Consider the following 22847-nt stretch of genomic DNA (forward strand, 5'->3'; position numbering starts at 1 on the left):
GTTTTCATTTTCTTTGGCTAAATACTCAGAAGTGGAACCTTCATACTATTTTCCATACTGGCTGCACCAGCTCACATTCCCACCAACAGTGCACAAGGGTTTCCTTTTCCCCGCGTCCTTGCTAACACTTGTTATTTTTTGTCATTTTGCTAATGGCTATTCTCACAGGTGTGAGGTGGTATCTCATTGTAGTTTTGATTTGCATTTCCTGATGGTTTCGTGTACTTGTTGACCCATCTGTATGTCTTTGGAAAAATGTCTATTCAGATCTTCTGCCCATTTTTTAATCAGATTGGTTTTTTTTCCTATTGAGTTGTAGGAATTCTTTATATATTTTGGTTATTAGCCACTTATCAGATATATGGCTTATGAATATTTTCTCCCATTCTATAGATTGCCTTTTCATTTTCTTGGTGTTTTCCTTTTCTGTGCAGAAGCTTTTTAGTTTGTGGTAGTTCCACATGTTTATTTTTGCTTTTGTTGCTTTGTATTGCCTTTTATTAACTGTATCGTCTAGATAAGTCACATAATATTTTGAGCCTCTCTCGTTCCTGACTTTTATGAAATGAGGCTCATGCTGAATACAGTGGCTAATTCATAGGTAAAATGGTAGCTATGATTATTTCTGAGTCTTTTTCTACATCTCCGTAGTCTTTGACAGCCTTCATTTGAGCACAACTGGCAGTCGGGAACCAGTGATTTGGAATGTTGACTTCTACAGCTTATGAGAAGGTTCTAGCAGAAAAAGTTCATTTCTCTTATTTCTTTGACCAGAGATGGACCATCTGTCTCTGGAGGAATCAGCTTCTTTCACTAGGCACCCAGCTTCAGGGGAGCACTGAAGGAAGAAGGAGCCACTTGCTGGCCAGCACCATCAGCCAGCTGTTTCTAATCATTCTCGGGTTGTTTCACTTTTGGAACCCAGAAGGATTCGCATAATCACTTAATGGGCTCTAGAAATTAGATTTAATGGATTTCAACATGTATCCATGGGTAGTTAGAGGAGAGTGACAGGATGTACATCTGATTTAAATAATTTTAGAAGTAATAATTAGTAGTTGCTTGTTTTTTAAATTTTTCTTGTCGTTTGTTTTGTAAACATGTATCTCTGTTGCTGCTGCTGCTTTTTCTTCTTGTTATTGGATGAGTGATTGGACCACAACTGAGGACCATTGATTACCATTAGAATCACCTGACAAGCAAGTTAAACTACAGATTGCTGGGCTTCATTCAAGATTAACCTAACCAGGGGCCGGCTGGCTCCTTGGCCGAGTGGTTAAGTTCGAGTGCTCCGCTGCAGCAGCCCAGGGTTCGGATCCTGGGCGTGGACATGGCACCACTCGTCAGGCCACGTTGAGGCGGCATCCCACATCCCACAACTAGAAGGCCCTGCAACTAAGATATACAACTGTGTACGGGGGGGGTTGGGGAGATAAAGCAGAAAAAAAAAAAAAAAAAAGATTGGCAACAGTTGTTAGCCCAGGTGCCAATCTTTAAAAAAAAAAAAAAAAGATTAACCTAATCAGAATCCTTGGATGTGTTGGAGGCTGGAAATCTGTATTATCACAAGCTCCTCAGAGGATTCTAGTGCCAGCCGCATTTGCAAACCCCACTGGATCAAAGGATATTTAAAGAACTGTCTAGCTCTTGGAGACTGTGATTCTTAATGAAATAACAGATATCACTTTACACTTTTCAAAGTACCACTGCACAGTATTTGATGCAGGTCATGATTCCGTTAGGGTATGAGTGTTTATTACTCTTCATTGTCATCATTCTTGTATTCTATCTTCATAGGTCTCATTGGTATATCTCATTTTACTTAGTTTTGTGTTTGAAAAGCTGGAAGTTAGTGGGATCTTTCTAAGGGTATCACTGCTTCAAGAAACCTTTAATAGTGACTTTTTATGGAACATTTTCAATGAATATTTAAAAATATTTTAAGCCTTTAAAATAGATAGAAACATACGCTCACCTCCCTCTGGGAAGGGGCTGGGTTGGCCACTGTCAGCTATCACACTTTCACCCAGCAGAGAAACACTACTGGAGGCAGTTTGCAAGCACTGCAAATCTATATTCTCTCTCCTTACTGGCCATACTGACTCTAGTTGCCTGCTTTTGATTAACTGTGTCGGCTTTAAAAACAATGTGTAGGGTTTTATTAAAACTCTTAAGATCTTAGTTGAAATTTTTATATAGCTGCCATAATTAGCACCCTTGACGCTCATACTTCCTACTACGTCTCTGAGTGCCTGCCTAGCTTTTGAGGGTTGGGTGCAGGGGAATGTGGAGGGGCGTATACAGCTAAGGCTACTTGGAATGGTGTGTCTATTTATTTAAACTAACCGTGGTATGTGTTGTTACAGTAGGGCAGAAGCTCTGTTTGCTCCCCTTCCTGCTTGCCTTCGCTAGTGTGAAGTGCATGTGAGATGCAATTTTTGTTAGGGAGTCAACCATTTTGTTGAAAGTAGGTTGAAAGGCAAAATTTTGTTTTTTTAAAGATTGGCACCTGAGGTAACAACTTGCCAATCTTTTTTTTTTTGCTTTTTCTCCCCAAGTCCTCCCAGTAGATAGTTGTATACTTTTAGTTGTGGGTCCTTCTAGTTGTGGCATGTGGGATGCAGCCTCAGCATGGCCTGATGAGTGGTGCCATGTCCGCGCCCAGGATCCGAACTGGTGAAACCCTGGGCCGCCGAAGCGGAGTGTGAGAACTTAACCACTTGGCCACGGGGCCAGCCCCGAAATGCAAATTTTTGATTAGGAAAACTAATGTTTGTTCATGGATCAGATTGGCTTGTTTTCCCTTCTGGTGGATGTTCATGCTTGCATGCACATTTCAGTGAGACAAACAAGTTAGAGATGTATAAAGGGAAAGTTGATCATTTTATCTCTGCCAAGCTCTCTCCTGATCTTAACAGCTAGGTGTATCTTTTCACACTCACACGACATGTAAACATATATAGTTTTCCCACCCGTTAATCTTACTCTTTGTATTATTATGAAAAATATTCCCCCCCAATTAACATATCATGAACACCCTTCCCTTCACGTCATTATGAGTAATGTAGTAATGGCATAATATGATATATATGAATATTCCATATTTTATTCAAACGCTTACCTATTGCTGGACATTCTGGTGGTTTCCTGTGTGTGTGTGTGTTTACCATTACAAGCAATGCTCTCATAAATCATCTTCTACATACACCCTTACAGGTTCATTTATTTCTCTGCTCACCTTTCTAAATTGTGTGCAGCCTGTGTTGTTCCTAAAGGTGGTCCTTTGTTTGTAGGTCAATGTGCGAAATGGAATGAGCTTGCATGACTGCCTTATGAAAGCACTCAAGGTGAGGGGCCTGCAACCGGAGTGCTGTGCAGTGTTCAGACTTCTCCACGAACACAAAGGGTAAGCACTCCAAAGTCAGTCAGCTCTTCCTTCATACTAGTAAGGATCTCCTAGCTTCAAATAATAACTTTTTCCATTTAAAAAAATTGTGCTAGCTTCCTATAGAATATTGTGTATTTTGTATACCCTTGTTTATAAAGAGACAATTCAGAAAAATAAAATAATGACTTTAAATTATTGCTTGAACATAGCATTGAAAAATAAAATAAATGTTAGGTGTTGATAGTGTTAGCGTAGATGGAAACAGTAACGCCAGATGGTATGTTTCTTGAAAGCAAAGATTTTTGCGTTTGCAGTAATGCAGTACGCAGAGTGGATACCCAGAAAGTGTTTGCATTATTGTTTATAGTTAAAGAATGCTATCCTTTAGAGATTGACTCTCTCGTGATTTACTCATTCGTTTTTATTCAGTTAATGTTTACTGAATCCCTGCGGTTTGATGGACACAGGGCTAAAAGATGCAATTTCTGCTTCAAGAACTTTCACAGTTAGAAGGTTCATCCTGTTTCTAACTGTGGTGGCAGTACAGAGGCATCCCCTCAGAGGTTACGAGTAATAGCCCATAGCATCAGAGCCGTCCAAAGTTATCCATTATCTGTTATCACCCTCCCCAAATCTGGGGAAATAACCGTGACTTTATCTTCTTCTTGGAAAGTGCTAGTTCTGTTATTGATCTTCAGCTTACATCTTTTATGTTTCAAGGAGTTCCCCAGTTTGAGCTTAGAGAATGAGTCTCCTCAAAAGGGTGAGAAGAAATTACTCTACTTATGTTATTCCTCTCAGCTTAGGAGGCAGTTTGTTGAAGTGCAAATTTTTGAAGCAGATGTCACCTCTATCTCGATATAGCCCCAGGTTGGTCCCCAAGCCAATCTATACTGCTCTTTCAAGATGAGAGAGATTCTGAGACAGTGATGGCCTTCGTCCACTCTCATCCAATCCTGCATTGGTTTGGAGCTACTCTCAGTTCTCTCTCAGACAGACAGCACCTGAAAACTGATCAGAAAACAGGGTTGGTCCTCTTTCTCTTCATTAGAGCAAAACAGGACTTTGGAGTGATATGGAGCTTCCCAGACCTTTTATAGGCACTTATATTAAGGGATGGATTATTTACCATTGGAAAACCAGAAAAATGGCTGGAATCGGCTTCTGGTAGGTGAAGGAAGGTGTTTGAGTGGTGACATATCTGTGGTTGTTATCTCCCTCCGTGAGAATATTCTTCTTTCAAGAGATGAGCCAGATTAACTGTCCAAGACATGAGAAAGGAGCTGGGCATTTATTTTTACTTGAATATATCCATTTTTCTGTCTAGGCCTAGAAAGAACGGACTCAGTAAATTTTAAGACAGTTAAGATTCCCATCAACTTATATTTATAGACTCTGCAAACAACTCTACAGATCTGAGCTTATTATTAATAGAAAAGTGCATTTCATTTGTGATTCCTTTGTATTTATGTATCCTCTAGATTGAAGTAAGCTAGTAAAGATTAAATTTTGCTACTGTAGCAATATTTATAACCCATGTTATAATATTTTAGGATTTTAATTTCACAAGGTACAATTTATTGCATATTTTCTTTATCATGAGATTGTTATATTTCATTGTTTAAAGAAAACTTTATTCTAAGCGCACAAGCTTTGGCCTCCCACTGACCTAGATTCCAACATAGGCCCTTACACTCACTATGTAGCCTTGAACAAGTTACCTTCTTAGGGCCCCAATTCTCTCATTTTTAAGATGGGGATAATAATGGCTACTTCATAGATTTGTTGTATAAATTAAATAAGTTAGTATTGTCTGGGATTAAGTTAAGTTTTATGTTTATATAGTATGAGATAAATGGTAGCTGTTATTGCTATTGAACTCTTACCTCGTTTAAACATTTCCCTTTCATATTATGTTTTTCAAAATCTCCTTTAGTAAAAAAGCACGTTTAGATTGGAATACTGATGCTGCCTCATTGATTGGAGAAGAACTTCAAGTAGATTTCCTGGATCATGTTCCTCTCACAACACACAACTTTGTAAGTTGCAGATCTCTTCTCTCTTTATTGCACACTGGGTGCTTTGGCTGGCATAATAGGAATTTCTCAGAGCTAATAAGCATATATATCACCGGATTGTTTAAAGCTTTAGTTATGCTATTTACCATAAGGCAATTTAGGTTTCATTCATCACAGATGTACTTTAATTTCTAGCTATGAATTTTACAAATGTTGGAAGTATGATTCTTCATTCTCTAAAACCTCTGGGGGCTAAGAAGGACATTATTTTGTCTTTTGTTATTTCTCATTTATTCAGCATAATTTATACCTGTATTCTTACTGTTCCAGGCTCGGAAGACCTTTCTGAAGCTTGCCTTTTGTGACATCTGTCAGAAGTTCTTGCTAAATGGATTTCGATGTCAGACTTGTGGCTACAAATTTCATGAGCACTGTAGCACCAAAGTACCTACTATGTGCGTGGACTGGAGTAATATCAGACAACTCTTGTAAGGCATCATTCTTTCTTCAAAGAATAAGGGGGCTTGGAGCTATAAACTCCTTTGAGGATACTTATTGTATATTTGACTGAGAAGTCTGGGTTTTAGACTTATTAAATGAATTGTTGTGATCCAAAACCATCGACTTCAGAAACATGACAGTTCTGAAACTAGTGAGTTTTAGTGTGGCATAACTCTCTAAAATGAGCAGGTATGACTATGATCTGTCAAACGGAGATTGACACCCTGATTCAATAAGGCAAAGAACAAAGGGAAGTGAAAACCAAAAAGACTTTTGGCTTTTCTCTCTTACCAGTGCTGTCTACTAGGTTGCTAGTAGATGCTACTCTGTATTTTGTTAAATACGCTGAACAGACCTTTGATGTTGAGAAGGAGCAAAAAGCATACGTAGTTGGTGCTGTTTTCTTCACCTCAAACTGGAGAAAACATGAATCTTAAAACAATTTGAATTTAAAACCTTAAAAGACGCTTGTGTCCCTCAGGAGACAAACCAGTTACTAAAATATATTTCATACAGACAAAATATTTCTTAGTAAGATTTAAATGAAAAGTAAGTATTCCAAAGTTCCTTTTAAAAACTGTTAACAGGGATATGAAAAGTTAAAGTTGAAGTTTTATCATCTTTTGAGGGTACTAGAAAAAACCAAGAGAGTGTTGTCATGAAACCATGATGGAAACATCTTTTTTCTTTCATGGTCATCACATGTTACTTTTGCAGAGAGACCTTGTGTAGCATAAGTGGCACAAGCTTTGGAATCCAGCAGACATAGGCCACAGTCTCAGTGTTGTCATTAACTAACTGTAACCACCACTGAGCCTCAGTTCACTCATCTGAAAAAAGGGATAGTACCTTCTTTGCAGTGTTATTATGAGGATTAACTGATATAACATGAGATTGCTAAGCGCAAGTACTCATCTCCTGGAAAGAAGATCCCCAATTAATGTTAATGTCTCTTTTCCTCTTATTTATGACTTCTGGTGCTGAATGTGACTTATTCTTCATATTTCAGTCTTTTCATCTATGCCTTTACTAGAGAGAATATTTCCAGAAAAGCTCATGTGATTTGTGTTATAAAGTGCCCTCCTGTAGCTTTAAAAAACATTGTTTTACTGTAGCTGGACATTGGACCAGTATTTCCTAGCAATGCACACTAGAACCTGTATGTTTACTGGCAGGTCAATATTATTTACATTCTGTAGTCATTCACCTCAGCCGTTTGGGTCAGTGGTCTCTTTACTGTGAGCCTGAAATAATCGGGGAACACGTGACTAGGAAAAGTTCAGTTTGAGTAGCTGTGTGTTTGCAAGGCAAGGCAGGCTGACTGTAAAATTACCAGAAGTCTATAAAGCAGTCTTTCTCTGATTTCGTTTAGATTGTTTCCGAATTCCACTATTGGTGATAGTGGAGTCCCAGCACTGCCTTCCTTGACAATGCGTCGGATGCGAGAGTCTGTTTCCCGGATGCCTGTTAGGTAATTTTTTTACCTATAGCTTTTCCTCAAGAAAGTTACAATGGGGCGGGTGGAATTGAAAGGGTGAATACAAAAGATGTGAGTTCCTTTGCATTTCCTTCTCTCTCTGTGTAAACCTCTTGCTGCTTCTGTGGAACTTAACATTGGTGTTAGAGCACAATGTAGAACTTTCTCTTTGTGGTCCTGTAGTTCTTATATGCTGGAAAGTGATTCTGACTACAGCTTCTTCTATTGTCGTAGCATGTCCCTTAATATCTCATGACATTTTAAAGATCTTGAGATTTTGCCTTCCTCAGTATGTAGTGAATTGAGCCTCAGGGAAAGAGTCCGCAAAACTATATACAGTGATTCAATAAAAATAAAGTCCTCAACTTTGAAATGCTTATTATGGTCTTGCATTGCTAAAACCATGGTATTTAATAGACTGCTGTCTTAAAAAAAGAATCTAATTAGATTAATATAAATATCCTTTCTAATGTGCCTGTGAATTTGTGTGTAACTTGTCTTTACTCTGTTTTCAGCTTTAGAATCAGAGTTTTGTTGAGTTCACGTCTTGCTCGTGTTACGCATGAATTTGGAACCTAAAATAACATCTACGTCTTTGTCCAAAATATCTGAGTTTAATGTATATATAATTGTATAATATTTAATGACCTTTGTAAAATTACCATGCAAATTGTTAAAGGCAGCATGTCTGAGAACAAAGAATTTCTGTTGAAGTGACATCTACTTGTGTATGATTTTATTTTTCTTGATAATTTGAAAAGCAAGTCTGACCAAAAAACTGTACTAGCTTCTGAAGATTTCTTAGAAGAAACTAGGCCTCTGAAGGCATAAGTGTTGAATTACCTGGGAAGGCAATTTTTCAAGGCAATAGAGCAATTTCTCTTAGAAAAAGTAGCCCTTTTTTTCTTTTTGGAAGATTAGCCCTGAACTAACATCTGCTGCCAATCCTCCTCTTTTGGCTGAGGAAGACTAGCCCTGAGCTAACATCCGTGCTCATCTTCCTCTATTTTATATGTGGGACGCCTGCTACAGCATGGCTTGATAAGCCGTGTGTAGGTCTGTGCCCGGGATCCGAACTGGCAAACCCCAGGCCGCCAAAGCGGAGCACGCGAATTTAACCGCTGCACCACCGGGCTTCCCTCAAAAACTAGCCCTTTATCCCTTGAATTCATGCATGGTGTTACTTGAATCTGAACAAAACTCAAAGTAATCTTTAGAACATATAATGAAAATGTTATACTTAATGCATTATACTTAAACGTTATACTTAGGCTTTGGCTGGTGGGGGAGTGGCGTTGCCTGAAAGAGGCCAGTAATTAATTTCAGTTGGTGTTGCAACCTAAAAACTGAATTCACATTAATTGACTTTGTTAGCTGGTTACTGGGAGAGAGGATGCACAGTGGCTAAAATTCTGGCATTTTTGTAGACATGGTCAGCAGGTCCAACCATCTGTTACAATATCTTCCTTAATGTTCTCTAATTTAGTTTCTAAATTAAAAGGGGCAAGTTCCAACTAGTTTAGTGGGTGGCGGTGTGGATAGTAAAGGCTAATCTGTTCTTTCCCAGGATGGTCGAAGAATTTGGAGTATTCTGTAGATAGGATTTATTCAAAAGAAGAAAACTTATGTATTGTTCTTTTCATTTGAATTCCAAGCACATGTATTATTTTCTTTTCAAAAATTTGCATGCAAAAGGACCTAGACTGAAGAAGGTTTTTAAATGGTACAGATTGAAAGAAAGGAACATTTTGTCAAAGGTTGTAGTACATAGAGTTTGTCCCTGAGTATCTTAATGCATTAGGTGGTTACTTCAGCAGTGGAGGGGCCTGAGTGTCGGTCATGGAATTTTCTCTCTCCTCCTCGCCTAGCTCCCAGCACAGATACTCCACGCCCCACGCCTTCACGTTCAACACCTCCAGTCCCTCCTCTGAAGGTTCCCTCTCCCAGAGGCAGAGGTCGACGTCCACACCTAATGTCCACATGGTCAGCACCACCCTGCCTGTGGACAGCAGGATGATTGAGGTAATAGGGCCCCTCCGGGAGGGTGAGGAATATTACTCAGTTATTTGGGTGGAGTTGACTGTTGTGTCAGAGAGATTTGGGTTTCAAACCTGATAAGGATGTTGCAGCACTTTCTTGGGTCCCTGTACTTTTTGAATTTCTTTTTTTTTCCACTGCATCTTTAGACTTGTTGAATAATCTGGTTGGTACATCATTCTAATGAAGAACTAAAATTTCCTGAAGAAATGTTAACATTTGAATTCATTCTTTCCATGTCAGATTTGAATAGGATTTCAGCGGGTTAGTGAATAATATACATAAAGAGTAGTTTTATTTCAGTGTGGGAAAGAAAATAATAGTGATGGAGAACTACAAACTCTCTGAAAGACTTTAAATGATTTTATTTAGAAATAAAAGGGTGGAGTCTTAAGATCCTAACAAGCAGAGATTTAGGGAGATGAAAAAGTGCCCGAAGCTAGTGTTTTCAAACTGCTTTTTCTTTTCTTGGCTTTTTGGTATGTTCTGTTTGTTTCGTTTACTTTCTGGTTCATCTTTAATAACAACTGAATACACTTAAAATACTTCCTTTGTTCTTTATTCTTCTTTATTTCTCATTGCTTTGGACTAGAATAACAGCCTGAATGCTTCTCCCAGGGCGTGGTCCAGACGATTTTGTTTGAGGGGAAGAGTAGGTATTCTTCTTCATGCCTTTGCTTTCTTGTAAATTAACAGGATTGCTAAGACTGTCAGACAGTAGACTATCAAAACAATTACCAAGTTAAATTTTGTATTTCTTGTCACACTTTTTATGTTTTCTTTTTTGGCAATAGAGTAATGGGAGTAAGAAAAATACTGGTATGCAGTATTGCTGATAGGTGGAATAAGTTTCTCAAGTGAGATTTGGAGGCCAAGGGCATTAAAAATTTTTTTAAATCATTTCCAACCAAGACTAGGGCTAGATTTATTTAGTTGGTGCTTACAGCATCACTGTTCTATTTATACTCCATTTAGAAACCAAATGTATCAGTTTGGTTGATATGCCCTGAGAATCCTTTTTAAAAGCTTGTTGGAGACAACTGGGCCCTCTGTACATCATGAATTGTTCTTTGAAAAACCTCACGAACACCTGCCAACTCAGTCACAGCTTACCGCACTCAAACCTCAAATCGCTTTCGACGTACTTGTCCTACCTATCAGAGGTTGCAGGAACTCAACAAAAAAGTTCGCTTCTGAATGTGGGGCCTAAACTGGTGATTTTGGGGAGGCGCTTTGACTATCACAAGATTATCATGAAGAGGTCATGTATGCAAGCTATGAATTTTATTATTTCTGTTTTATCATAATTAGCCCTGATAATAATACAATAACATACTAGTTGCTTTTCTCCTATTATATGATTTGTTCCTGTGTAAGCACTCCAATACTTAGAGGGAACATTAAAATTGAAAATTCTTTAATTTTTGTTTTGTGCTTAATCCTCTCTCTACTTTAGAGGCAGAGCAAATTTTGATCCTGGTTTTTTTTATTACATGTGATTCACCATTTTTAAATTACACATTCTTGCTTTGTTTAAACCGTTTGTAATTCTCTTTAAATAATATTTAGATTCCAAGATGATTAAAAAGTTCCTTTTAAGGATAAATCAATCCAACTAGAAATTAGCAGAGAAAATACGAGGTATATAATGGATACAGGGAAGAAAATTACTGTGACGTTAAGAAAAAAATCCTAGTGCATAGGAATGTAATTCTGGTCAATAAAAATACATTGTGCCATGCTTTGACTAGAAGCAAAGAATAGATTAGTTGGATAATAAAGCTATAGCTGCTGAATATTCTGTTGAAATTCACGTTATTTTCGGCCAAAGTTTTGCCCACCTGGCAATCATCCTGCCGTACTTAAAAACATACAAATTCCAGGGCTTCCTGCCTTCCCTCCCAGACTTGCTTAATCCTAGTGGAGGGCAGGGGGTTGGGAATCTGTATTCTTAAACACCTCCCCAGGTGATTCTGAAGACTGGCCAGGTTTGGGAACTCGAGAACCAAGCTTTATTGGTAAACTCTGAAGATGCTTGGGTGAGGTTGCCAAAGGAGGGGGAGGGGCGGCTTGGTTTATGATTCTTTTTATCTTGTAAAAATGTCATGGAATGGGAGCATTCCAGTAATAGTTCTGTGAAAAAAGCATCTTGTTTTCACTGTGGTTACATAAAGACAGTAGACCTTTCCAGAAAAATAGCCCTTTTGAGGATATGGGGGTCAAGTGGTTTTGTATTATTATTTTATATACTCCAAGTGGGGATTTATAGAAGGAGGATTTAGGTCTCATGCAGGGTGTGATTTAAACTATTCTACCCAGTTTCTAATAAATTCTAAAGGTAGCCTTTGACTTTTCACCTAAGAAGAGTATAACTAATTTCAGAGCTTACCTATATAGTCTGAGGAACATTTTGTGGTGAATGAGCTCAGGGTTGAGATCCACGGGTGATGGTTTCTGGTTCTATTTCTGCCATCTACTGGCTCTGTGACCCTGGCCAAGTCTCTTTACCTGTTCAAACATGTGTTTTCTTTTCTGTAAATTGTAGGTTTTGGACTAGGGGATTTGCAGAGCTTCCAGCTTTCCATGATTTTAGGCTCAGATAAAGTATGTAGTAACGGTGCTTACCCTTATCAAATTCAACTTCTGGTCACTATGCCCTAAACTCCTAGAGGAGTAAGAGTGAGCTAGCCACTGAATCCTCAGGTTTTTTTTGAGGCTCAATGGAGCAAGATTCCCAATCATTGGAAAGATCTCAGCTGATAGTAACTTTGCTAGCCTTCCTTAAAGAGTATGAGTTTGCTGTGTGCATTGCTTTCTTCTGAGAAAAAGAATGTGGTTTCCATTGTATATGGAGATTCACTGTATATGAAAAATTAACATCAGTGCTCCTAATATTTGATGATAACAATCTTGGAGATATTGACCACTGATATTTGGTGAATTTAATCAAAAGAAAGTTAGAGTATGTAATTAGACTTTTTGTATTTTAGAGGTTTTATAATCTACTTTGTTCCTGCAAATCCTCCTCCTCCCCTTTCCCTCTCCAAGAGAAGATCTGTTCTAGTGAGTACATTGACCAGCTTTCCTTTTCTCTTTCAGGATGCAATTCGAAGCCACAGTGAATCAGGTACTTGTCCAGAGTCACTTAGCCCATAGTAATAGGCTTTTTCTCTTTATGCTGTGTATCTTCTATTGGCTTATCCATGTGTGGATCCTTTTTGTCTTGTCTATTAAGCTTCACCTTCAGCCTTGTCCAGCAGCCCCAACAATCTGAGCCCAACGGGCTGGTCACAGCCTAAAACCCCTGTGCCGGCACAGAGAGAGCGGGCACCAGGATCCGGGACCCAGGAGAAAAACAAAATTGTGAGTATGGCCAACAGTACTTCCTCCAGTTTGGGGTTCAGTAAGAAAAACCTAGTCAGAAATGAGAATACTTTTAATTTTGGGGGGAAGGGCTCTAATAAAAAACATTTAATGAATATATTATGTCAGTGCCATTTTTGGCATGCTTGCATTGGAAAACTTCCTGGTTTGTTGTAAGGCAGGGTACAATTAAAATAGTGTTTTCTCAAAGGACAAAAATTGGAATGACAGTTAATAAGTCTGTCTTTGAAAGATATGGGAATGGATGGAATTGAGTTGATCTTTTCTTTGACACCCTCCTTAAACAACAGACCTTTACCATTCCATGGAGTGCATTAATGATCTCTGCTTGTTTCAGAGACCTCGTGGTCAGAGAGATTCAAGCTATTACTGGGAAATAGAAGCGAGTGAAGTGATGCTCTCCACCCGGATTGGGTCAGGCTCCTTTGGAACTGTGTATAAGGGCAAATGGCACGGTAAGTTCCGGGCCCTCCCTCTATTGCAAGGCGTGGGGTGAAGTCAAGTTTCAGTCCAGAGAGGGCCAGGCAGGGGATGAGATTTCTTATGCCCCGAGGCTCCCAACAGCACTCTCCAGGGCCACTTGATTACACCTGAAGATTGAGCTCAGTATCTCAGTGAAGTTTCATAGCATACGTTTTAGATTCGATTGTGCTGTGATTGATTGGTATGATATGATTAAAGTTTCCAGGATAATTAGGAATTGGTGAATAAGAGTTGAGCCCTATAGTCAAATGTCAGGATCTCTTATAAATTAAGTGCAGTCTGCACGTGAGACATGCTTTGAAGCTCCTTAAGTGAGTACAGTCTGTTCCTATGAGGAGCATGGATTCTAGAAACTTGAAGCAGGAAAGGACTTTAGAGATTTTGCATGCAAGAAAACTGGGATCCTGAGAGGCCAACAGCCTGGTGTAACCCATGGCCTGGGATCTCCTTCACAGCCTGAGGCTGAGGTTTATAAGTTTGACTGAGTCAATAAGAGTAGGAGGAATGGTGTTCGTTCTCTTCTGTATGGAAAGCAGAGGTGTGTATAATAAGTTTTAGACAATCCCCAAATTGTTAAAGCAAGGAAATGAATTGGTGTTTAAAAAAGTAAAACATTCCACGTTCACCAAGTGAAAATCGCTCTTCCTTCTTCAGTCATGGATAAACATGATATCAACTCAATATCTTATTAAAAAACATGACAGCCAATAGGAATGTGTCTTAACTTGTTTGTATTACATTGCCTCAGACTTTACTGTTATGGGAAAGTAAGTAGTTTTGGTTTGATGAATAATAACTACTTCATGTAGTTGTTATAAGCTGCCCTCCATAAAAAGTTCCCTAGCCGTTTACCTTTATCATTTATATTACTTGCTGAAGTAAATAAGTGCCATCCTTTACATGTTGTAAGATTGCCAGCTATAAGGGTATTTGGATAATTCCAGAAGGAGAATAAAAAATATTACTATACAGTTTTATACTCATCTGAGAAACAGGTTTGAAAGGCGAGAGGGATTAGCAATAAGCAGTGTTACTGAACACCTGTTGCATAGAGTGCTGGAGAGGTGGGCTTGGCAGTGATGCGCTTGGCCCCCAGAACTGCTGGGGGCAGGTTGGAGAGCAGTCTTTGTTTGGGGCCCAGACCTAATTCTATGAAATTGTGACTAGGCAAGGCCTAGGGGCCTCAGGCTGGGCACTGAGTCCTGATATTCCCTGCCAGAAACTGATTCTTGACCTGTGCTGCCAATAACTAAGTACGCAGCATTCCCCACAGAGGCCATGGCCACTCCCACTCCAGAGCCTCAGACAGACAGCTTCTCAACTCATAACTTGCCTTGCTCACAGTTACATTTTAGAATTCATTCATTTCTTCATCTCTTGAGCATCCTTCTAATGCCGAGCATTCTTCTAGGGGCTAGGAATGAAGCAGTGAACAAAATAGATAAACAATTCTTTTCTTTCTCATATGAAGTTCATATTCTGGTGGCGACAATAACCAAGAACAGTACAGTATATATAGTGTGATGTAAGTGGTAGGGAGAAAAATGGCAGAGAGCAGGTATAGAGTCGCAGGCCCCGCCCACAGTTTTTCGTAGATTGGTAGGGGAGTCATTTGCTGAGAAAGTGGCATTTGCTTGAGGCCTGAAGGTGGTACGGATACCTAGGGAAGCAGCAACAGCAGGTGCAAAGTGGGCCTCTCACCTGGCCTTTTCCAGGAACTCAAGGAGGTCTGAATGGCTTCAGTAGAGTGAGTGAGGGGGAGGCTAACAGTGAGATCCAGGGTGGAGGATTGTAGAGTCCCGTAAAGACTTTGGGTGAAATGGAATCTCAGATGGTGCGTCAAGACCTTCAGAGGTTTGGCCAGCCTTGGCCTGAAAAATCAGAGTGATGGGTGCTCGTTACATGGCTGAGAACTCTTTCTAGCTCTGAGCAGTTCCTACCAGTAGAAAACCGTTCCTTATATGAGTTAAGATTTGTTTTCCTATAACGTTTGCCCATTGTTCCTAGCAAATTGAATCCCTATCATGGCACTCCTCAGAGTATATACATATAAATGAGGGGAATGCTGTAGGATAGAGTATAGTCTCTGGGTTTTAGTAAGAAATTGCATGTTATCTTTTATCGTAACTGTTACTATGAGCTGGCTGGTAGATGGTCCTTGCAGGTGCCACAGGGCTCTGTCATTGATTTGGCCCTGTTCAGTCTTGCCATCGGTGACTTGCATGAAGATTCATGTACTGTGGATGACTTAAATGGAGGTGAATGCAGATTTGGATGATAGGATTTAGGAAGATGAGAGGATCTGAACAGACTGTGATGAGGGGACAAAGATAAGATGAACTTTTAACAGGGCTAAGGCCTGTGCACTGTTAGGAAAAGTAGAGGCTACAGGGAGAGGGTGTTCAGCTGACTACAAGGTCAGAGTGCGTCATGTGGGCAGCTTTGGCTGCCAGTGAATCCTTTGTGCTCTGAGGTTGCATTACCGATCAGGTCCAAGATGGGTGACGCTGAGGGTGAGTTCAGTGACGACTAGACCATGCCCAAAGGACAGCCGTGAGACAGAGAAAGGATTGCAAAACTAGGCTCATGACCTAGGAAGGTCTCAAGAGGCAGCCCCCCCTGAGGCATCTCCTCAAGCCTTCCTCCTGCACCCCTACCCTCAGCCTGTCCCTTTAAAGCCCTGCCCAGTGCCTGGGCCCCAGCATTGCCGTCTCCTGGCCCTCCCACTCTGTTGACTGTCGTGTTGAGTCAGTTCTGCTTCATAGGGTTTCGTGCCTCCATCCCCTCCTTTCTACTCCCACTGTCACCACTGTACCTGCATCTTGCCTGGGCTCCCTCCTGTCCTGCAGGTGCCCAAATCGCATGCTGGAGTTTCCCAAACACAACTCCTGTTTCTCTCCTCCCCCTTCCCTCACCTTTGTTCCTGGGGTACCTAGTCTGGAAGAGCCTCTTTTCCTATTGAGTAAAATCCTTGCCTTGGCCGATATCCCATTTCCTTCAGAAAATCTTTCTATATCCTCTCTGCCAAGAGATTTACTCCCCACTCTGCAACCCCCCCACCCTCAGCACTCTTATCTTGGGTCAGATTGCTCCAGAATGAGGAATTAAGCAAAAGACTCTTGTCTTCCTGCTCATTCATAAGGAACTTGATGTTGGAGCTGCATGGTTTACCAGCTCCATCTTCCTAGATAGAAGGCAGCTCTGAATATAGCTTGCATCTATCTCTCCCATCCAAAGTCGGTAGCACCTTCACGGCAGCCCTGGGCCCTTGGTAAATACGTGTGCCAGGGAATTGGCTGAGAACTAGTTTGGAGGCTGCTGTTAAGTGGGGACTTTAGCTTTAGACGATAAAACCAGAGATCACAGGGCAACAGTTTGGGACCCGTTATAAGAACCATCTCTCTACCAGGAGGTGCTCCCCGAAAATGAAATGAGGAGTGCCCCAACAGAAGCTGCCAGGTGGGGTGCTGCCAAGCGGACATGCTCGATATTTGGAGGAACTAATTTGTTTCCAAGTTGAACTAATTCAGCGAACTCCTACTTTGTTTGATCATCAGAAGGCTGCGTTTTAGCAAATTCATTTGCCATGCAAACCTGAAGTCCTAATAGGGCCTCAAGTAATTTATTATAATTGCTATTATAAATATGACATGAAAACACTTCTGAAAGTGCCTTCTAAATTGGTAGCGCATACAAAGTAGATTGATCCCTGGATGTTTCTCAAGTTATATAAAGAGGCTGGTTTTACTCAAAGTGATTGACACTCAGTTGTCAGTATTGTAGTTAGAAGTGCAGGCATTGGAGTCAGACTGGGGTTCTAATCCTGGCTCCAGCACTTTTGTTTTTTGGCTGTATGACCTTGGGAAAGTGACTAAACTTCTCTGTTGGCTGCCTATAAAATTAGGGTAACAGTATTTACGTGATAGGGCAACTAATGAGGGCTATGAGGGTCGGAGGGGAGGTAATGCTTATGAAAGCACACACAGTGCCAGGGTATAGTAAGCAGTCAGTATTAATCATTAGGATTACTTTTTAATGGTATTGAAGGCAAAGAAGCTTAATTTCAATAAATATCTTTGAATTTATACAAGGGATCATCTCCTCTCATTGAAATGTGGCTGCTGAGTTTAGCATCAACTGCTTGATAAGTGGCCTTCTTCCTGAAACAGCCTTCTGGCTCCCAATATTCAGTATCTCTTGGGCCGTTCATATCCACCACCAGTGTCATCTTCACAGGCCCAGGTTGTGACCCGTCACATATGACCTCCCTAGTGGGGACGTCAGGCTTAATAAGAATAGTTTAAACCAAGCCTGTTCAAGCCTTGTTCCCTTTGTGTAGGGATATGATGTTTGACTAAGTGATTCACTATACCTTCCTCAAAACTAGGGTATATGAAAACAACAAAGTAAGAGCATTCACATGATGCACTGACTACAAACTAATTTGCAGGAGACGTTGCAGTGAAAATCTTAAAGGTTGTTGACCCCACACCAGAGCAGTTCCAGGCGTTCAGGAACGAGGTGGCTGTCCTGCGGTGAGTGGAAAGCTGGCCCGTCTAGCCCCCCTGGAGTGGCAGGGGTGGGGCATGGGTGGTGGTACATGAGCTACAGAGTAAGAAGGCTGCACGGTACGGACCTTTCCCTGAGGGCCTGTGGCTGGGATGGGTGGTTAGTGAGCGTTCACTGTGGAGTCCTGTGGTTGAAAATCCTTCCTTACGAGTGCCAGGGAGTGGAAGGTTTCCTTCCAGCTTATGGGGGTGTTAAACCTTTAGAGGGCCCCTGTGATGAGCGTACCCCTCCCACTGCTTTAGGTCTCCAGGTACACTGCACTTAGTAGCCCAGGTTCTGGTGTGAGGTAGGGAGAAATAAGTTCTATTTTCACATTTATTTCCAAGAACTTTTTTTTTATAGTCAACTTGCCTTATTCTAGTCTTCAAAACCATCAGCTTTCAAATCTTTGAGTCACTATTTAGACTTCTAGGAATAAGTTGAGTAATGATGGATTCCCCAGAGGGGAGGGGTCCTTGTGACCCCTATGGGGAGAATTGTGAGTGTACACTGATTAGAGAATGTCCTCTCTATAATCAAGGCCAGCTCTGAGGTGAATAACGGTGGGCTCCTTTGTCAGCTTAGAACACCAGCTGGATTATCAACAGTCTCATGTGTTTGCTTTGCCAGCCACCCAGATTGTAAGCACAGGTGGCATCAAGAACACACAGGATCCACTGTCAGTGGGAAAGAAGAGTAGATCTCCCTATTTTGCAGCAACGGAAGGTTTGTTCAGAGCTTTTTCTCTCCTCCCCGCCTCCAGTAAAACACGGCACGTGAACATCCTGCTCTTCATGGGGTACATGACGAAGGACAACCTGGCAATTGTGACTCAGTGGTGTGAGGGCAGCAGCCTCTACAAACACCTGCATGTCCAGGAGACCAAGTTCCAGATGTTCCAGTTGATTGACATCGCCCGGCAGACGGCTCAGGGAATGGAGTGAGTAGATGACCTGATGACTTAGAAAGTCTGGGGTCCAAGCATCAACTTGTCCCTAAATCAGAACCAGGATTAGGAAAGGCCAAGTCTATTAAGTGACTTTTGTGATATTTTTGCACAGTTGAAAATGAGCCTCTGGGGTGGGCTGAAGGGAATGAGAAATTCACGTTCCTCGCCCAAGGTGAGGCTGCCCCTTTGGGGCTCGGATTCAGGTTCCAGCCGCTGCCCTCAGAATTCAGCCAGACACCCAAGAACAACATAGTGCAGGTCGGTACCTTCTGCTTGGACAGTCGTGGCAGTGCCCTCTGCAGGCATCAGATCCCTAGGCATGGCCCATCAACAAGTGTGCCGCTTCCACATGAGGGTTGAAGCAGAGGTCACTTCTGAGATAATTTATCTTCCTTTTGTAGAATGCTTAGAGGGTCATCTTTAGCACTTCCACTAAATACTACCCTGTTGGGTCTTTGTGCTTGACATATTTCTGTGTGAAAGGGGTGCGTGTGCACACATGTTCCATTCTTGGCTAGCCCAGGGCAGTACTTCAGACTCTTCCCCTGAAATACCCGTTATGTGGAGGAGCAGGAATTCCTCATATCCCCAGATGGCTGAGAGGCTTAAGCTAAAGCCGTGCCTGAGTGCTATATAAGATCTCATGTTCTGCTTTTAAAATTCACGTGCAATTTGCATTCTGTACATTTTAAGAAATAACTAGTCAAAATTACTTTTTAAAAAATTTGAGAGATAACTCACACGTCATAAAATTCACCCCTTTAAAGTGTACAATTCAGTGGGTTTTTTTTAGTATAGTCACAGAGTTGTACAACCATTAACCACTATCTAATGTTAGAACGGTTCCAGGATATAAGATGAGGTCTTTTGTGACTGGCTTCTTTCACTTAACATAATGTTTTTGAGAGGTTGGTGGCATGTGTCAGTACTTCGTTCCTTTTCGTGGCTAAATATTATTCCATTGTACGGATATGCCACATTTTATTTATTCGTTCATCATTTGACAGACACTGGGTTGTCATAATTACTTTTTTTTCCCCAGTTCTCAATCCTAGCTTCCATAAGCATGTTTTTTTTTTATTAAGATCCTGATAGTTAACAACCTTGTGAAATTACAGTTGTACATTATTATTAGTCATGTTGTAGGTACACCACTTCACCCTTAGTGCCCTCCCCCACCCCCCCTTCCCCCTGGCAACCACCGATCAGTTCTCTTTGTCCATACGTTAACTACCACCTATGAGTGGAGTCATACAGAGTTCGTCTTTCTCTGTCTGGCTTATTTCATTCAACATAATACCCTCAAGGTCCATCCATGTTGTTGTGAATGGGACGACTTTGTCCTTTTTTATGGCTGAGTGTCATAATTACTTTGAGTAAAATTGATACTTAAAGAATAGTCGCCCCATTTGTGCTGTGACCTCACCTTCAGGTAAGGCATGACGTGGACCAGGCCGAACCAGTGCAGGGCCGGTCGCCAAATGTAACTCCTCACTGGGAGACAGGCCTTCACGGTGTTTTCTTCTTAGCTGTAGTTTGAAGCTGCTTTCTACCTGTGTCCCTCAAACTGTTTTTAATAGATTTATTTTCCCTTCACAGCTATTTGCATGCAAAAAACATCATCCACAGAGATATGAAATCCAACAGTATCCTTTGGTGGTGGTTTCATTTGCTCAGTTCTGAATTTAGGAAAACAGAAGGGAGACTTTATCTCAGCAAAAGTGACTTTGGAAAGAGTTCCCTAAGCGTTGAGATACGTGTTGGTTTATGCTTGAAACAGGTCTGGTTTTATTATGCTGTTTATTAGTAAATTTAACTTGGGGGGGGTGAGGCTTTTGTAATTTATGTTTATTTCTAGTTTGTGGACAGTGCATACGTATCTGGTCAGAAAGTAACTGCAAGCCAAATGGTGCAAGATTTTCAAAATTACTACTGACAATTGTTTTTCTTGAATGTACACAAGTGGTTTCCTTCGAGGTCACTGTTGGAATCAACCCTTCCCAAGACTGAATGTGTTTTTAGAGAAGGGGAATGAATCAAGGTATTTTTCATGCTCTAGGGTATGAAATGTAACAATTTTACATCTGCCTCCCTCCCCCCGTCTTTTTGAAAGAGCGTCGCATTACAGCTGTACTTTGCTTCCTGGCTCGTGAAAGGCACGACAGTTGTGTTGAGTTGGATTATGGGACATAGCCTATTTTGGGCACATACCTGAGGCATGGAATACCTTTTAGTGGTGGGTTTTTAGGGACCAACACATTATGCCATGAAAGCAGACACCAGCGATTTTAAGGAGCTGTGAATTAGTGGGCATAAGCAGATGACAAGTTGGCCTTAAACTGCTCGACTTCTTTACCCAGAAATGAGGGCAGTTTGGGTCTGATTTTGAAGTCACCAAGTAGTACCTATTCTAGTGAAAAATGTCAGGACAGCATTCAGTGCTCAGTGAGGGATTTGTCATTTTGTTCTTCACGTGTGTTTCAGTCAGTCATTTGAGGGTAGAATGCAGGCAGAAATGAATATAAGCAATGAGCAGGCCACACTCCGCTCTGAGGAGCACCGGAAGGCAGCCCGTGCTCTTAGAGTCTTGGGGTTTAAGGCACCTACATTATGTAGGAAGGTAGGTCACGAGGCCAGGGACCTGGTACTTAGATGTGTAAAGGGGGGAAAAGCAGGGGGGAAACTGGCTTGTTTTTGGTTGAGCCAAATGATCTGGCACCCTGAGCAATGCCTGCGTGCCTCCTGAAGAAGGGGCATTTCAAAAGCCCTTAGTAAAGCTTCAGAAACACTAGCAGATCCAGTGCAGAGAAAGCTGGGGCAGATGGGAGGCGGAGAGTGCTGTGCTAGTAAGAACTTTGGGAAGTTTTTCCAAATTCACTTGACCATTCTTTTGAAAACCAGAGTCCTTAACAAGCATTGAGATATATTTCTCCATGAAGGCCTGACGGTGAAAATTGGAGACTTTGGTTTGGCAACAGTCAAGTCGCGCTGGAGTGGTTCTCAGCAGGTTGAACAACCCACTGGCTCTGTCCTGTGGATGGTGAGGCTTGGCTCCCACTAGCAGGGTACAGGGCAGAAGGGGTGCTGGAGGTCTCCGTGCAAACTTAAAGCATCTCTCCATTTCCCAGAAGTCCAGGCTACCCCAGTGATGCCTTGAGTGATGTCAGACCACCTGGGGCAAATCTGGGTTTCCTTGGGGAAGCTGGTGATCAGAACCGTGCTGACGCACAGCTACGAGGAGTTAAACGATAGGAAGTGCTGGGTCCCAGAGATGAGGATTCCTGAGCTCTAGCCTGAGCCTGAGAGTCAGAGCCCTTTGGGGAAGAGCTATAGAGGACTGAGGAAAGGACTCTTTCAGACCCCTTGGAAGGGACAGCCTGGCCCCTGGATGTCTGTGGGGCCCAGATTGTGACAAATGTACTTTGTCCCTGTAGGCCCCAGAGGTGATCCGGATGCAGGATAATAACCCGTTCAGCTTCCAGTCTGATGTCTACTCCTATGGCATTGTACTCTATGAGCTCATGACAGGGGAACTGCCTTACTCCCACATCAACAACCGAGATCAGGTATGTGCGCTGGTGTGTAGGGACCGCACGCACTGCGGAAGCCCTGGGCCTCCTGCCAGTCCATGCAGCAGGAGAGTTACGAGTTGCTCCTTTCACTGTTGTTCACCCGTCCATTCCCTCAACTGTTTTCTTTGCCTTAGATCATCTTCATGGTGGGCCGAGGGTATGCCTCCCCAGACCTTAGTAAGCTATACAAGAACTGCCCCAAAGCAATGAAGAGGCTTGTGGCTGACTGCGTGAAGAAAGTTAAGGAGGAGAGGCCTCTTTTTCCCCAGGTAAGACTTAGCTCAAGGGTGCTAGAACTGATGAAAGTTCTTAATGATAGAAATAAGAAAGGAAGTGGCTTTCTTCCCCTAAAAGGGAGGGACTCGTGTTCTCCCTAAGATGTTGCAGGTAGGATGGGGAGAACAGCCTGTCTTTAGGTCCCTGATTGAAAGCTGCTGTGATGGAAACACCAGACCTCAGCTTACAAGACCATCTTCTGGCCATGTTTCAG

General features: G+C 41.6%; 1 protein-coding gene across 6 annotated transcripts in view; it reads left to right on the forward strand.

Moving 5' to 3' along the window:
* The window catches only part of RAF1 (Raf-1 proto-oncogene, serine/threonine kinase), a 65987-nt gene that overhangs the window by 42100 nt on the left and 1040 nt on the right, over positions 1 to 22847 (forward strand). For 3 of the 6 annotated variants that reach the window (XM_070493804.1, XM_070493805.1, XM_070493806.1), the window contains exons 3-17: positions 3294 to 3406; positions 5325 to 5427; positions 5737 to 5894; positions 7280 to 7378; positions 9253 to 9406; positions 10014 to 10073; positions 12521 to 12548; positions 12657 to 12784; positions 13143 to 13260; positions 17739 to 17823; positions 18600 to 18776; positions 20385 to 20431; positions 21707 to 21825; positions 22220 to 22351; positions 22492 to 22626. In XM_070493804.1, coding sequence (XP_070349905.1) covers positions 3294 to 3406; positions 5325 to 5427; positions 5737 to 5894; positions 7280 to 7378; positions 9253 to 9406; positions 10014 to 10073; positions 12521 to 12548; positions 12657 to 12784; positions 13143 to 13260; positions 17739 to 17823; positions 18600 to 18776; positions 20385 to 20431; positions 21707 to 21825; positions 22220 to 22351; positions 22492 to 22626 — 1656 coding nt within the window. The remainder of the gene's footprint in view (positions 1 to 3293; positions 3407 to 5324; positions 5428 to 5736; positions 5895 to 7279; positions 7379 to 9252; positions 9407 to 10013; positions 10074 to 12520; positions 12549 to 12656; positions 12785 to 13142; positions 13261 to 17738; positions 17824 to 18599; positions 18777 to 20384; positions 20432 to 21706; positions 21826 to 22219; positions 22352 to 22491; positions 22627 to 22847) is intronic. The other 3 variants (XM_014838399.3, XM_070493807.1, XM_070493808.1) reach the window with 1 other exon arrangement.

Source organism: Equus asinus, chromosome 21 (genome assembly GCF_041296235.1).
Source record: "Equus asinus isolate D_3611 breed Donkey chromosome 21, EquAss-T2T_v2, whole genome shotgun sequence".
Taxonomy (NCBI): domain Eukaryota; kingdom Metazoa; phylum Chordata; class Mammalia; order Perissodactyla; family Equidae; genus Equus; species Equus asinus.